The following is a 17,737-nucleotide window of genomic DNA, read 5'->3' as shown; positions in this document are numbered from 1 at the left end:
GAAAGAAGACAAAAACCAATACAATATTGTAAAGTAATTAACCTCCAATTAAAATAAATAAATTTATGTTTTTAAAAAAAGACATCAGTAGCAGTTTTCAGCCTCCAGCACTGGAAAGCTGAATAGAAATCATACACCAGTGGTTCCCATGATCCAGACGGTCAGGCTGACAGCCATGGGACCACTCACAGGTCACTCCAAGTCTCTGAGCCTCAGTTAGATCACCTGAAACATGGGCATGATGACACTGCCCACCCCCAATGGACTGTTGCAGGGATCCAGTGAAGCTGTGTAAGGGAAGCACAGAGCGATCACCCAAGAACTGGGCCTGTGGCTGTTTTCCAGAAGGACTGCATTCAGGACCCTGACACTGTCACTCACCCCATTACTGCTACCCCACAGCCCCAGCAGCCTCAGTCGTGCCAGAGACCCAGGTCAAGGAAAGCCCCCAGGGGCTGGAGGTAAACCCATAGCACCCCATAAGGAGGATAGGGAACGGATGGTATGTATCATCAATGCCTACTTGATATTAGGCTTTTTCTGCTTTTTCTTTAAATCTACTCATCACCTCAGCCATGTTTACAATCTCCTTTCACCTGGGAGGAATCCCGGGCTCAGAGACATGGAGCCAATTGATCCCCACCCCATAGTGGTTGAGTAGCAGATCCAGGATTTGAACCCAGATCTGGCCTGCCCTTTTTCTCACATCATTCTGGGCAGCAGGTTCTACTGGTTTGTTAAAGGAGGGCAGCAGAAGCTCTCAGAGGCCCACAGAGGCCCTCAGTCTGTGGGGACACTTCTATCCACAGTGTCCAGACTTGCTCAAGATAAAGGGTCCTCAGCTTCTCCAGGGACCCCTGACCAGACCTGCCAGTGCTCCAGGCACAGAGCGGACTGTGCCCTCCTGTGAGGCTGCAGAGGGAGTCGGGCTGTGACTTACCAACGAGTTTCTTAAGACAATCTGCATTCAGGCTTTCAAGGAGTTCACGGAATCATGGGCACAGCTGAGGGTCACACAGATCTAGGGAAAGAGAGAGAGAGACACAGAGAAAGAAGTGGAAAGACAGAAGGAAAGAAAGAGGTCAGGAGGTGAGGAGGGAGAGGAGAGACAGAGAAGGAAGACGACTGGTTATTACCTGCTGTGGGCACCCTGCCTGCCACCCACCGAGATGATCAGTACTGGGGGCCTCAAAACTTCAGACCCTTAGGATTCTAGAACAGTTGGAAACCTAGAAGGCCCAAGTCTGAGAACCAGAGGACACTAGAATCCTAAAACCTCAGAGTATTAGAATACTAGAACCTTAAAGAATCTAGATTTTTTGGAATGATTTCAATTTTTTGAATTTACCAAGGCTAGATTTATGGCCCAGGAGGTGATCTATCCTGGAGACGGTTCCGTGTGCACTTGAGAAAAAGGTGAAATTCATTGTTTTGGGGTGAAACGTCCCATAGATATCAATTAGGTCTAACTGGTCTATTGTATCATTTAAAGTTTGTGTTTCTTTGTTAATTTTCTGTTTAGTTGATCTATCCATAGGTGTGAGTGGGATATTAAAATCTCCCACTATTATTGTGTTATTGTTAATTTCCCCTTTCATATTTGTTAGCATTTGTCTTACATACTGCGGTGCTCCTATGTTGGGTGCATATATATTTATAACTGTTATATCTTCTTCTTGGATTGATCCTTTGATCGTCATGTAGTGCCCTTCTTCGTCTCTTTTCACAGCCTTTGTTTTAAAGTCTATTTTATCTGATATGAGTATTGCTACTCCTGCTTTCTTTTGGTCTCTATTTGCATAGAATATCTTTTTCCAGCCCTTCACTTTCAGTCTGTATGTGTCCCTTGTTTCGAGGTGGGTCTCTTGTAGACAACATATATAGGGGTCTTATTTTTGTATCCATTCAGCCAGTCTTTGTCTCTTGGTTGGAGCATTCAACCCATTTACATTTAAGGTAATTATTGATAAGTATGATCCCGTTGCCATTTACTTTATTGTTTGGGGTTTGATTTTATACACCATTTCTATGTTTCCTGTCTAGAGAAGATGCTTTAGCATTTGTTGGAGAGCTGGTTTGGTGGTGCTGAATTCTCTCAGCTTTTGCTTGTCTGTAAAGCTTTTGATTTCTCCTTCATATTTGAATGAGATCCTTGCTGGGTACAGTAATCTGGGCTGTAGGTTATTTTCTTTCATCACTTTAAGTATGTCTTGCCATTCCCTCCTGGTCTGAAGAGTTTCTATTGAAAGATCAGCTGTTATCCTTATGGCAATCCCCTTGTCTGTTATTTGTTGTTTTTCCCTTGCTGCTTTTAATATTTCTTCTTTATGTTTGATCTTTGTTAATTTGATTAATATGTGTCTTGGGGTGTTTTGCCTTGGGTTTATCCTGTTTGGGACTCTCTGGGTTTCTTGGACTTGGGTGTTTATTTCCTTCCCCATTCTAGGGAAGTTTTCAACTATTATCTCCTCAAGTATTTTCTCATGGCCTTTCTTTTTGTCTTCTTCTTCTGGGACTCCTATGATTCGAATGTTGGGTCATTTAACATTGTCCCAGAGGTCTCTGAGATTGTCCTCATTTCTTTTAATTTGTTTTTCTTTTTTCCCCTCTGTTTCATTTATTTCTACCATTCTATCTTCTATTTCACTAATCCTATCTTCTGCCTTCGTTATTCTACTGTTGGTTCCCTCCAGAATGTCTTTGATCTCATTCATTGCATTATTCATTATATATTGACTCTTTTTTATTTCTTCTAGGTCCTTGTTAAACCTTTCTTGCATCTTCTCAATCCTTGTCTCCAGGCTATTTATCTGTGATTCCATTTTGTTTTCAAGATTTTGTATCATTTTCACTATCATTATTCGGAATTCTTTATCAGGTAGATTCCCTATCTCTCCCTCTTTTGTTTGGGTTGGTGGGTATTTATCCTGTTCCTTTACCTGCTGGGTATTTCTCTGCCTCTTCATCTTGTTTATATTGCTGTGTTTGGGGTGGCCTTTCAGTATTATGGCAGTTGTGGAGTTCTAATTATTGAGGAGTTTCCTTGCTGTGGGTGGGGTTGGATGGGTGGCTTGTCAAGGTTTCCTGGTTAGGGAAGCTTGTGTCAGTCTTCTGGTGGATGGAGCTGGATTTCTTCTCTCTGGAGTACAATGAAGTGTCCAATAATGAGTTATGAGATGTCAGTGGGTTTGGTGTGACTTTGGGTAGCCTGTATATTGAAGGTTAGGGCTATGTTCCTGTATTGCTGGAGAATTTGCATGGTATGTCTTGCTCTGGAACTTGTTGGCCCTTGGGTGGTGCTTGGTTTCAGTGTAGGTATGGAGGCGTTTGATGAGCTCCTATCAATTAATGTTCCCTGGAGTCAGGAGTTCTCTGGTGTTCTCAGAATTTGGACTTAAGCGTCCTGCCTCTGGTTTTCAGTCTTATTCTTACAGTAGCCTCAAGACTTCTCCAACTGTCACTTCCAAGGCGGTTCCCTTTGTTTTAGCTTCTTCTGTTTGCTGGTTTCTTCAGTGTCTAATTTCCGCCCTGACACAAGGGGGCGGTAGTGGACACTTTTCTTAGGCTCACTTGTTCAGTTGTGCTGTGGGGAGGGAGGAACACAGCAAACAAATAACACTGGTGTGTGTTCACAGTGTCTCGGCCACACTGGGTTTGCCCCTGCTCACAATGTGTGTGCTTTCCCTGACTACACTGCTTAGGCTCCCTGGGTTGTATGCACTTCCCAGGTCTAAGCCGCTCAGGTCCAGGTACTCGGGTACTCCTCAGAGGCACAGACTTGGTTGGGCCTGCATTTTGTGCCCTTCCCAGGTCTGAGCAGCTCAGGTAACCAGGTGTTTGGTGAGTGCGGTTGCTGTGACTTATTGCCTCACCTTCTCAGGCGGAAGTCGAACGTCCAGAATCCCAAGAAGTCTTGGTTAGCAACGAAGCCTGCTTGCAGTTTGGTAGATGATGCCTCTCTGGGGCTGTGATTGCCCCCTTCCGGCTCTGGCTGCCCTCGCCTTCCTGTTTGCGGCAGGGGATGGGCCAGTCTGCAGCCAGCTAGCTCTGCTCAGTCCTTTGTTCCGTGAGCAGGCCTGGCAGTCTTAGGTTATGGCTTTTCACGTGGTAGCTATCCCACAGCCTGGTTTGCTATCCCAAGTTATTTTCCTCAGATTGCCCTCAGGGCATTCAGGCCGTGTCCTTACTCTAAGCAATGCAGCCCATGCCTCCCTGCCCAGCCCCCACTTGCTAGTGGCGGATGCGGGCTTCTGTGCTGCTTCTCTGCTGGGTGTTACCGTTGGGCACGTAATCTGTGGGTTTTAATTATTTATTCATTTTTCCTCCCGGCTATGTTGCCCTCTGAGGTTCCAAGGCTCACCACAGACTCACCAGTGAGAGTGTTTCCTGATGTTTGGAAACTTCTCTCTTTTTTAAGACTCCCATCCCTGGATGGATCTCTGTCACTACCTCTTTTTTCTCTCTTTTTATCTTTTATATTTTTTTCTTACCTCCTTTTGAAGACAATGGGCTGCTTTTCTGGGTGCCTGATGTCCTCTGCCAGCATTCAGAAGTTGTTTTGTGGAATTTACTCAGCGTTCAAATGTTCTTTTGATGAATTTGTGGGGGAGAAAGTGGTCTCCCCATCCTACTCCTCTGCCATCTTAGGACCGCCTCTCTAGCTAACATTTCTTGAGCACAAATTCTGTGTTAGGTATTCCAAACAAAAGTATTTTACCTGGATTAATCCATTTAATCATGACAGTGCTACCATAACAGAAAATTACTATCTCCATTTTCAGAATGTGGAAACACTTGGTATAGAGAGGTTAAGTAACTATCCCCCAAGATCTCATAGCTAGTAAATGATGAAATCATAGTGTGTTTAATTAATAAAGACTCTTCTGCATATCTTCATTTTATCTCTTTGAATCTTTAAGGTAATTAAAAATTATAGTTTCCATATAATTTTCACATGCTCTTCATTACATAATCTACAATACTATGTGGCCCATACTGGTCACTATCATTTAAACAGAATCTTGAGAGAAAATGACTATGCTTTACCAAAGTTATAAATGTTCTATCTTCTCAAATTTCAAGTTTTATAATTAGATAAGTGTTATGATTTTGGACATATATTTCATGGAAGATTTTTTTAACAAATGATTGGTTATGGCCAATGTTTCTTGAACATTTTAAATGTTAGGATTTCAGTCGTGTCCAACTCTTTGCAAGCCCATGGACCACAATCTGCCAGGCTCCTCTGTCCATGGAATTCTCCAGGCAAGAATACTGGAGTGGGTATCCACGCCCTTCTCCAGGGGATACACCCTCTGAGCCATCAGGGAAACCCAAGAATGCTTGAGTGGGTAGCCATTTCCTTCTCAAGAGGATCCTCCCGACCCAGGGATTGAACCCAGGTCTTCCACGTTGCAGGCAGATTCTTTACCATCTGGAGCCACCAAGGAAGCCCTTAGACCTGGAAAGGTCTCCTTCTTTTACAGATTGGGAGACCAAGTCAGAAGCATGGAAGGTATCTGATGCCAGATTGGAGATCTATTGGCATACCCCACTGCATCTCTCAAACCTCTGATTCTAACCAATACTCACAAGGTCAGGGTGACCTTAGCGGTGATGTGGATACTCAGGCCAATGCCTCTGCCTTCAGGGGTCCCTTGGAATGTGATATTCCCAATGGTGATGCTCTTGATTGTCAACCTGTGCAAAAACCACAACTCACCCTTGTCATTCCTCATAGCAGCCATTGCTGGGCTCTTCTCTATGCCAGTCTCACGCTGAGCATTTGAGACTGACTGACTTTGCCTGCTTTGATCTTTATGAGAACCCAGTTCAGAGGTTGGATTCTCTCCACTGGATGGCATGGCAGGAGACAGTTGTAATTCCCTCAAGACTCCAAGGTGAACATGTGCCAGAGTCAGAATTTGGTTTCTTAAAATATTGAACTACAGTTGCTTTACAATGTTGTGTTAGATACAGGTGTAGAGCAAAGTGATTCAGATATATATGGATAGATAGATAGATAGATATGTGTGTGTGCTAGTCACTTCAGTCATGTCCGACTATTTGCAACCCCATGGAATGTAGCCCACCAGGCTCCTTGGTCCATGGGACTTTCCAATAGATAGATACAGATACAGGTATACATAGGTAGAGATAGACATATATTTCATTTCACATTTTTCCACTTATAGGTGGTTACAAAATATTGAGCATACTTCCTTGTGTTATTTAGTAGGTCCTTGTTGGTTGTCTACTTCATATACAAAAGTGTATATGTGTTAATGCAAAACTCCTAATTTATCTCCCACACTGCTTTCTCTTTTGTTAGCCATAAGCTGTTTTTTTATGTCCACCAGTCTATTTTGTATAAGTTTATTGCGTCACATTTTAGATTTCACATATTAGTGACATCATGTGATATTTGTCTTTCTCTGACTTCAGTTAGTATGATTATCTCTACATCCTTCCATTTGTTGCTGCAAATGGCATTGTTTCATTATTTTTGGCAGAGCCGGATTTTGAACCCAGAATTGCTTGGCTCCCAGACTTCATGTATGGGCCCACCTATACGGTGTGAATTCTGGTTTTCTCTGTCCTGAGGTCATTCAAATTTTTACACTCAGCTATATTCTGGAAGAAAAGTTTTATTCCTTGGAACAATGACTTTACACACCAGCAAATAGTTAGAGACGAGGATGAAGGGAACCTTCATCCTGAACCTGAAACCACATAAGAAAGCCTAGACCTTTAAGCCCCTTGATAGGTCCTGCAGCCCTGCCTCTAATTCTCCCAAACTCTAGAAGAGCTGGCCTCACACCAGTTCCACTCTCAGGGATGCACACGGTTTGTTTGTTTGTTTGTTTTCACTTTTCTGTCTTTGTTTTTAAACTTACTTCCCCAAAGATATTTATTCTCTTTTGGATCAAAGAACTCCAATATGAACTCAACATCAACTCACCGTAAACACCTGACAACTAGTTGAAGATTTTCAGTAATGTTCTTGTCCAGCAAGATCTCATCTTCCTGGATCTTCTCAGTAACTACTTTCTCCAAACATGTGAAATCCTGGAGCAACTCAAAATCAGCCTTCACTTTCTCAAGGACAGCTGCAAAAGCAATCTCCATTTAGTGTGATACACAACTTATGAAGCAGCTCCTATGCACCAGGCACTAAATGAGACTATTTGCCTCTGTTATTTCATTCAGTCTTTACAACAACTCCATAAAGTAGGTATTACTATTAAATGCACTTTCATATGAGGAAATAAAAGATCAAAACATTAAGAAATGAGCCTAAAGTCACACAGCTAGGAGACCTTGTTCCTTCTATACTACCTTCATACTAATATATACTCAGCATTCATGAACAAAGCAATCAATCCACTTTGTAAGTAATAGATATTGATTGAACACCAACTTCTAATAGTGAAGCTCTAATGGGATCCTCAAACAAATGAAACAGATTTAGAAAAAACTAAGAAATAGGAAATCTAGAATCAAGGAAAAATTATGGCTCCAACTCATAAAAGTGGCAAATAGGGTTCCCAGGAACAGTCTTGCAGCAGGCCTATAAAGAAATGAGTCATACTGGAGAAGGACAGAGTGTCCTAATGGCGGCCCTTCAGAGAAAAGGGGATCTGATAAAGCGATGGTAGATGTAGAATGGCACATTTAGAAAGAATTAAGAATATATGTTTTGAGAGAAAGTCAAATGAGAAACAAGGCAACAACTAGCTCAAGGAAAAGCAAAAGGCTACAGGAAAAGATATGTAATCATAGTAGTGCTACTTGGCTCTGCAACAGACAGTATCACCTAATTATATTGATTCAAACAGAGATGGAAGCTACATCTGGTCCTATAACTTGCTAGGTGATCTTGATGCAGACACTCTGTTTCTAAGCTCAGTTTTATCAGCAATGAAATTGGAAAGTGTATCTTTGAAAGTTGTCTAAGCCCTGGTAAGGTTTAAAGGCAGTCATTTTCAGAAGTTAGTTTCTCCTATAAAGAATGTTTGTCAGTGTTCTGGTAATGTTTCCAGGAAATGAGAAGAAAGCAAAGTTGTCTTAAGAAATCAGAATTAAGAAGAGAGATGACTAACTAGAAAGGCAGGTTATTTTAAGCCTACCTAGATTTGGTAGGGATTACTCTCCAATTAGGTAGTACAAATTACTGAGAAAATTGAATGACCCAACAGAAGAATATGCTACAAATATAAATAAAATATTTAATTTAAAATATGTAGATGACAAATAAAATACGAAAAAAAATAGTGAATTCTTTCAAAATTAGAGAAATACTAAGTGAGATGAATTATATATCCTTACATCTTAGAGACTTGCAAATATTTCCATTGTTCATACCAGTGCTGTCAAGGGAGAGAAAGAAATGGTACTCTCACAAATGACTGGAGAAAATGTTAACATAGGGGATTATTTGTCAATGTGTGTCATGCACTCAGTTGTGTCCGACTCTTTGCAACAATATGGACTGTGGTCTGCCAGCCTCCTCTGTCCATGGAATTTTCCAGGTAAGTATACTGAAGTGGGTTGCCATTTCCTTCTCCAGGGGATCTTCCCAACCCAGGGATTGAACCCACATCTCTGTGTCTCCTGCATTGACAAATGGGTTCTTTATCAGCTGAGCCACCAGCACAATATCCCCTATAATTTAAAACGTGCATACCTTCGAACTTTTGAAATGTCAATTTTAGGATTTTATCCTATGCGTATATTAGAAAAGTTTACCATGATATTAATACAAGATGTAAAGTGATATTTAGTTAAGTGTAGATTACTGGTGATTACGAGTGAAATGACACAGAACATACGAGACACACAAGAGACAGTTTTCAAGTATCCCCTTGAATGTGTGGATACCCTTGCAATTGTAAGTGAGGAGGGACAAGTGCAAATCGCTGCCATTTAACTGTTTCATTACCATTGCCCATCAAAGTGCCATTTGCACGATGCCACCTAAGAGATTTATTTGACCATTTTTTTAAGAATTGCCCATAATCTGGACTCCAATCTACAATGATGGCCCCAGAATGATTCATGACCTTAAAAGGGTCGATGACCTCGGCAACGTTTCCACTCCAAAGATTTTAGAGAAGGAACGAAAAAGTTAACAGGACATAGCGACATGCGTTTTTTATTATGAATATCTATCAGTTTTGTCGAGGTGCTAAATCCCCTAGTGGAAACAAGCACAGTAAAAGTAGCAAAATGGTAATTATTATACTTTACCCACCATGTATTAAAAGAATGATGAGAATGTTTTTTAGTGGACAGACAAAAGGGGTGTCTCCCTCTACATAAAGGAATACCTTCCACTGCAGTGGTCAAATTACTAATATTATATTGTTGTTTATGATGAGATAGTTGTTCTAGTCCACCGCAAGCTGGCGGGGGAAAGAAGGCAGTCTCATTAGTACATACCTGCACTTTTGATTCCCCCAGGAAACTGCTCTTAGTAATGGGGGATTAGGTATATATGCCCAATATGTATGATTACTTGCCGATACACCGATTACCTGACATGTCACCACCGCCGTCATGGCAAGCAAAAGATTGGTAGGATTTAGAGGTTGCCCCACCTTCATTAACGTCTTCTCTGCTTCTTGGGTCAACCTCTTCATTTGTCCCTATGTAGGAGGTGTTGCTTCCCTTGTACGGGAGGTAAGGCTTTTTTGCATAGTAACCTCTTCAAATTTTTGAACAAGGGGATCAGCCATTGTTGATTTTGATCAATCTTGCTGGGGTCCAAAACCTGTAATTATCAACAGAAATGAAAGCATACCCTCGTCCCAAATATATTAATGATGCTGGGATCCAACCTTTTTCTTTATCTTTATACCAAATAGGCATATTTAAGATCTTCTTATCCTCTTCTTTCCCTTGAAAATGCAACTCTGCTGCTGATAGATTTCCCTTGCTCCAAACATTCAAAACATTTAGGGTAAGTAAGGTTTTATTCAGAATGTCTTTAGGTTTCATAAATCTCTCTTGTTCCCCCTTTTTTATTTTTTTAAGATAATCATGCAAGGTACGATTAGCTCTTTGAATGATAGCTTGTCCTTGACTATTGTAAGGAATACCAAAAGTATGAGTTATATGGTATTGAGATAAAAAGTGAGCTAATTTTGCGGATTGGTAGGCAGGTGCATTATCAGTTTTTAATTTAATTGGTAATCCCATAACTGCAAAACAAGATAACAAATGAGTAATAACAGCATCAGCCTTTTTAGAATGTAATGCAGTGGCCCATTGAAAATGTGTGCAAGTATCTATAGTATGATGCACACATTTTTGTTGTCCGAAGGAAGAAATGTAAGTTACATCCATTTGCCATATCTGATTTGCTTGTAGTCCTCTTACATTGACACCTGGTGGGGTAAATGGCAAAGCAAAGGGTGCACATATGGAACAAGAATGAACAATATTTTGAGCTTGTTTTTGAGTAATAGCATGAGATTTTTGTAACCCTTTAGGAGTTGGTATGTTGTAAGAGATGTTTTTGCTTTGCTGCTTTTATAGGATAAAGTAAGGCATCAACTGTAGCATTTCTGAATGATAAGGGTCTAGGAAGGGCAGAATGTGCATGGATGTGAGTAAAGAAAATTAACTCTGAACGTTGCAAGAGCAATTGTTGTACTTGGTAAAACAATTTATCAATAGCTGTTTTAAGGGTCAGTGGAAGGGAGACATGGGGAAGCTGTAGTAGGCAAGAGAGAACAGCATATTGAGAATCTGAAACAATGTTAATAGGAAGTTGGGGAAAATCTTGCAAAACTAAATAGATAGCCCACAATTTAGCAGGCTGTACAGAAGAAAATGAGTGGGGGAGAACCTTGGAATTTTGGGGGGTCCAATATCCAGCAGTATTTTTATTTGCATCTGTAAAAATAGTGGGTCCCTCAACTGGAACATCTGAAATTGGGGAATGAGATATCATAGTGTTAGTCTGGAGAAAATCAATCAATTTAGATGATGGATAATGATTAGAAAACAAACCAGGATATGAGGCAAGAGAAATTTGCCAGTTTTTATTAAATTGTAAACATTGAGATATTTGAGCAGTTGTTAACTGAGTAACAATCTGGTGTGGTTTACATCCTGATAATTGTAAAATACGATGGCGACCTTTTTGTATGAGGAAGGCTAATTTATCCATATATATAGTCAATTTTTTGGAAAAACTGTTAGGTAAGAAAACCCATTTTATTAATCCTTATTTTTGAGCAATTACACCAGATGGGGAATAAGGGGTATGAAATATGATAAAGGAAATAGGTTGAGATGCATGTAAGTAAGTCAAAAAGCCGTCATTTAGTCATTGCTTAACAAATTGAAGTTCCTGTAAAGCCAATGGGGTTAAGGTCCGGGGGCTATCCAAAGCTGTATCTCCTTTTAAAGTAGAAAACAAATGTCGTAATTGATAAGTAGGAATCCCAAGTACCGGGCGTAGCCAATTAATATCTCTCAATAATTTTTGAAAATCATTTAAGGTTTTGAGATGGTCTCTTTTAATTTGCAACTTTTGGGGCCTAATTTTATGTTGTTTCAATATTGTCTCTAAATATGAAATAGGAAAGTCTTTTTGAATTTTTTTCAGGGCTATTTGCAAATTGTATAGTTTTAAAGCCTCTTGTACTTTTAAAAAGAATTTATCACGTTTAGCAATACTAGGAGCTGCCAATAGGAGATCATCCATATAATGATATAGAATATAATTGGGGTCTTTTTGACGGAGGGATTGTAAAGAGCGAGCTACGAATTTTTGACATAAGGTAGGACTATTTATCATTTCTTGTGGTAGGACTGTCTATTGATAACGCTTAACAGGCTGAGCATGATTAAGAACAGGAACTGTAAAAGCAAATTTATCTCTATCTTGCAATTGTAGGGGAATGGTAAAAAAAAAAAAACAGTCTTTAAGGTCTAACACCATTAAGGACCAATTTTGAGGAATAAGAGCTGGAGAGGGGAGTCTCAATTGCAAGGCTCTCATAGGTTTAATACATTTATTAACTTTTTGTAAATCAGTTAACATTTTTTATTTTCCAGATTTTTTTAGTAACAAAAACAGGAGAATTCCAGGGTGAGGTAGAGGGCTCTATATGACCAAGTTGGAGTTGTTCTTGTATTAATTGTTCTAATGCCTCGAGCTTTATTTGTGGTGATGGCCACTGCTCAACCCATTTTGGAGTATTAGTTAACCATTTTAATGGGAGTGCTTGAGGAATTTGAGCAGTGGCTACTAGTTTTCTGTTGGAATGGTTACAGAAGCCCCCAAAGGAGAAAGGAGCTCTCTCCCCCATATATTAATAGGTATAGTTACAATATAAAAGGTAACAAACACTGATCTTCCATTATGGAATTGGCATTGCAAGGGATGGGTACTCTTCCAGACATCTGCAATGGAGCCCAATCTCGTCAGCATTAAAGGGCTTTTTTTTTTTTTTTTCAGTCTTGGGGCCATTGTTGAGAAGAAATGATTGAAACATCCGCCCCTGTATCTATTAGTCTCTCAAAGTTGTTTCCTTGTATAATCAAGGAGAGAACAGGGCGAGAATCTTTGATAAGCATTTTCCAAAATATATGTCGCCCAGTACTTCCAAATCTTCCTGTTCACTCATTAGGAAGAGCCAAAAAGTGGTGATAAGGTAGGAGAAGTATTTGAGCAATACGTTCCCCAGCTAACAACGAAAGTGTGGTAGAAGTAGAGACCATAATTAAAATTTTATCAACATAGTCAGAGTCTATTACCCCAGGAATTATGGTTAAACCTCTCAAAGCCGCGCTGCTACGGCCTAATATCAAGCCAAAAGTGCCTTTAGGCAGTGGTCCAAATACATTTGTTTTTAATTTATAAATGCCTCCCCCTGGTGACAAAAGAACATTATCAGCTAGTGGCAAATCAGCAGCAGCACTCCCTGAAGTAGCAGACCGCAAGTCCGAAATCATCATCTGAGGTCCTTTTAATGGGGCATCGACTCGTAACGGTTGCTGGGAGGAAATAGGGTTGGAGCAGATGGGATGGGAGGAGGGCAAGGAGAAGTCCCCGGTATTGTTTTTGGGCCCCAATGACTTAGGCCCGCAGGATAGTTTTCCGGTATCGGGTTGCCCATTTTGTCTGTTTTAGATCTGCATTCATTAGTCCAATGAAACCCCTTACTGCACCGATGGCAAAGTCCAGGAGGGGTCTTATTCTTCCCAGCAAGAGATCGGTCTTTAGGAATTGCACCTTGATCAGCTTTTAATTTCCAACACTCTTTTTTCATATGACCAGGTTTTCTACAATGAAAGCAGTTACCTCCCTTTGGTGGTCTCATAACTTTGGCCAAGGCCATAGCAAAGACATTAGCCTGATGCTCAGCTCCTCCTACTCCCGAGCAGGCTCTGATATATTTAGTTATAGATGTACTCTGTCCCTTTAAAGGTCCCAGTATACGCTTGCATTTAGGATTTGTATTTTCAAATGCTAAAGTTTGTAATAATATCTCTGAAATCTCATCTCTCCCTACAGCCCATTCCACAGCTACCCTCAATCTTGCTAGAAAATCAGTATATGGCTCATTAGGGCCTTGCATTGTTTTAACAAAGGAGGGCTGGGCTTGGCCAGTAGGCACCACACAGCGCCATGCTCGTAAAAAGACTTGGCGCACTTGTTGTAAGTCCTGATCGGAGTATTGAGCCTGTTCTCTTAAAGCCCAATATTGGCCCTCTCCCATTAGTTTGTCCTCAAGAGAACCAGGGGGATTTTGTCTCTCATTAATCTGAGCCTGTTTTCTAGCTTCTTTTTCCCACTAGCTATGAAGTTGCAACCATTGAGAGCCCTCCAAGACAGCTTGGGCAATAGATTCCCAATCTAACGGGAATTTGCCTTTTCCCAATGATTTCAGCATAGCCAAAACAAAGGGAGATTGAGGACCGTACTGCGCTACTGCAGCTTTAAGATCTTTAAAAAATTTATATTTTAAAGGAGCATATTGAACATATATCACATTGCCATCCTGCTGTCTCTGGATGGGAAACAATTGTGGACGATCGATAAACCCACCAGGGGCAGCAGACAAGTCATCATCATGAGGCATAGACAAAGGAAAGGAGAACCAACAATGTTCCCTGCCCACATCGGGCCGATCAACCGCAGTGCGGAAAAGAGAAGCACAAGGAGGAGCAGAAGGCGTAGATTTTTTCTCCTCCTTACGGGATTTTCACAATTCCCGGAACAGATGGGTCATTTCTTTAATCTCTTTGCCCTCCTCTGACAAAACCGAAGAAGCCTCCGAATCTGATTTTGAACTATCCAATGTTTCACCATTTACAGGAGGAGGCTCATTTGTATCCTTGCCTTCAGGCAATGCAGACGCCCCATTAATGTCTGACACATCTTCATAAATTATTTTTCCCTTCCTTGAAGCATTAGATTTAGTTTCATTATCAGTAGAGAGCAAGGTCAAAGCCTGTGTTATAGAGCTACACAAAGTCCACAGCTTCAAAGGGATCACATTACCCTTCTGATGTTGCTTTCTCAATTCCTTTTGAATTATTTTCCATTCCTTCAGGTTAAACTGTAACTTAGTTTGATATTGAAACCAATGACAATATTGCTCCACCAAGCGAAAGAGCTCACTCAATCGACAAGCCGAGGCTTTAACGCCTATGGAGTGGAGAAGTCCTTTGACTAACTCCATGTATTGTGTCTGTAATGATGATGAGGAATTCCCCATGATTTTCTGAACTTTCCCCTGCTAGGGTGAGGAATTCCCCATGATTTTCCCAAAAGTTCCCCTGCTATGGATTTAAAATCCCCCCGGGGTTACTCACCCTTTCAGTTTCACTCGAGCCCCACGTTGGGCGCCAGATGTAGATTACTGGTGATTACGAGTAAAATGACACAGAACATATGAGACACACAAGAGACAGACAGGACACCACTCTGGCCAGAGGAACAGAACTGGGCAAAAAACTAATTGCCGTTTATTATAAAAGCCCCCTAGGCAGAATTCCAGACTGCATGAATAAGCCTTTTTAGCACAGCGCAGGTGCATACATGTTATCATATAGCAAGGGGGAGTGAAATCTCTGTCTACTGCAGAGTCTGCCCAAAGCCCCCATCTCCTTCTTATCTCAAGAAGGGAATGCTCCCTCATTTGCAAGGGACCATTAAACTCAAGGCTGTGTCCAGACTCTTTGGCAGAATGCCTCGTATGCAAGGACGCTCAGCCTGAGCAGAGAGACCCGTTTGCAGGCACATCTCTGCTACCCTATTAACCCTTCAGTTAAGCACAGCTTGTTTCTAGAAAAATAATAAACAAAATGAACCAGGAACCAGTTAGCCACCTCTCTCAAAATGACTCCCATAAAGAGCAGCCCCCTGTGGCAGCCTTTGGTATTATAGACATAGTTTTTAGGAGGCAAGCTCCTAGGTGCCACTGATCATCCCGCTTGCTGACTCACATTCAAATGCACTGTCATCAGTCTCAAGTTCTTTTCTAAGAGCAGATTGCAGCTCTCTTACAACATTGTTGTCAAGAAGAGATGCTGAAGTCCCAGTGAGGAGGCCACACAAGAGAACAAGTTTCCAAAGCTGAAACATCTTGTCCTGACACCTGGACAATCATGGGAGGAACAAGAGTGAGAATTACCCACAGGAAATGGGATCTTTAATGAGCACCTATCACTCTGACACTCAACAGTCCTTGAAGATAGACGTGGCTATCTGCTCTCTTACAGATGGGCAGCCCAGGTTAAAAATCAAGAGCAACTTGCTTGCAGATACACGACCACTGAGTTGAGGAGACACTGTTTAAAAAGTCACACTTGACTTCAGTTCAGTGCTCTTTATATAGAAGTCATTTGCACATTCTGGCTTTTCTGTGTGAAACATTTCCCTCATCTTTGCATTTTTACCTAAGTCATTTCTTACTGAGTCCCAGCTTCAGTAAGACATCATGTCCTCTATAAAGCCCACTCTGTGCCCTTCCTCGGGGTCTAGGACAGGGGTCCCACTCTACCATCTTGTTGCCTTCATTCTCTGATCAGAGTCTTTGGAACAAACTAGTGATGATTTGCCTGCCTTTCCCTCCAGGCTGTGACTCCTTATAGGTACTGTGACTTATTGAATTCCCAACTGTGAAATTCCAAACTCGTAGTAAAAAACATGCACCTAATACATTACAACAAAATATAGATTTGCCAAATAAAAGTATGAGCAAATAAATGGGCACCAAATTATGACCCCACACCACTCACCAGTTTGAAACTTCTAATATAATTGATTTCTTAATTTGCTATACTGACAATATTAGCTAATTCAAGTGGCCCCATCCCTCTCCCTTTTAACCTGAGAGCCTTCTGAAGACCTTCATGTGGGGTGAAATTAAGCACGGAGCCAACCATTCACAGGTTTGGAGGAAAATACTTACAGAAACCTTGCTTTTCTGAACAATCTCCTGGAATTCTGCTTAGTGATGATGGCCCTTATATGGTGGTGATGGGAGGGAAGGCTCTTCAGAGAAACAAGCCCTGGGTCCAGAGCCATCCACAGAGACTCCAAAGAAAATAACCCATCAAACCAGTTGATCCTGAAGGAAATAAACCCTGAATAGTCGTTGGAAGGACTGATGCTGAAGCTGAAGCTCCAATACTTTGGCCACCTGATGTGAAGAGCCGACTGTTTGGAAAAGATCCTGATGCTGGGAAAGATTGACGGCAGGAAGAGAAGGGATGACAGAGAATGAGATAGTTGGGTGGTATCATTGACTCAGTGGGCATGAGTTTGAGCAAACTCTGGGAGATAGTGAAGAAAAGGGAAGCCTGGCGTGCTGCAGTCCATGGGGTCAAAAAGAATCAGACACAACTGAGTGACTGAACAACGAAGAGTGAACACAGGAAAGCTTCAAAAGCAAAGGTCACCCAGGATGCTTGAATTGGAATGGATGGATAAAGAGAAGACTTTTTGCCAAGACTAAGAGCAGGTTCTCATGGAGCCTTCAGCTACCAAGATGGTGGCCACTGTGGGTAGGGGGCTGGGGTAAAGACTGAGAATGGATGAATTGGAGAATGTTCTGGTAGAGGAACCCATAGTGATCTTCCATCCTAATTTTGTCATCATTTGGAAACTCAGGGTCAGAGAGGGAAAGCAACCAGCTTGAGGTTGTGGCCACCCAGTAAGACATGGACAGAGATGGGTTCTAGAAATGTGCCCCATGGAGTCAAGGTCAGTGAATATTGAGGTCACTTTTCCCCAATCTTCCCATCTTTCCTAATCTCAAATTTTTGAGTGCTCTCCACACCTTCCCTCACAATGGAACCAGACTCAGGGTAAATGTTTGCCATCATGCCTTGCTCAATACTACCCTCCCCAATCTGCCTACTCATTTAATTAGTAGAGTTCCCTGTGAGAGACAACAATATCTGCCAGCATAATACCTTCTTATATGTGGTCTCCCATTGGATACTTGCCCTCAAACCCTCTACTCTCAATGCAGCAGCCAGAAGGTTCTCATTCAGCTTAAACCCCCCCCCCCCCAATTCCTATCATGGCCCCTACATTATCTGCTCACTGCTGCTCCAAACCCATCTACTCCCTCCAGAGCCCCTACTGTCTCCCTTCTATTCCAGAAAGATCCCAGCCTCTTTGCTGCCTTGGGCCTCTGCACAGACCTTCCCTCTTCTCAGAAATCTCCTCCCTGGCTGTCTCTGGCTCTCAACATCACCTCACAAC

General features: G+C 41.6%; 1 protein-coding gene across 1 annotated transcript; it reads right to left on the bottom strand.

Annotated features, from left to right (window-relative positions):
- Window positions 1–967: 967 nt before the first annotated feature.
- LOC128058077 (BPI fold-containing family A member 2-like) lies at window positions 968–15,607 on the bottom strand. Its single transcript, XM_052650445.1, is given in 4 exon segments — window positions 968–1,021; window positions 5,589–5,700; window positions 6,962–7,109; window positions 15,469–15,607. Coding segments are annotated over 4 exon segments (453 nt in total).
- Window positions 15,608–17,737: the final 2,130 nt, after the last annotated feature.

This window comes from Budorcas taxicolor, chromosome 13, assembly GCF_023091745.1.
Source record: "Budorcas taxicolor isolate Tak-1 chromosome 13, Takin1.1, whole genome shotgun sequence".
In the NCBI taxonomy this organism is placed as follows: Eukaryota; Metazoa; Chordata; class Mammalia; order Artiodactyla; family Bovidae; genus Budorcas; species Budorcas taxicolor.
Note: the sequence above shows the minus strand (reverse complement) of the source record. Positions and strands in the feature narration are given on the sequence as shown.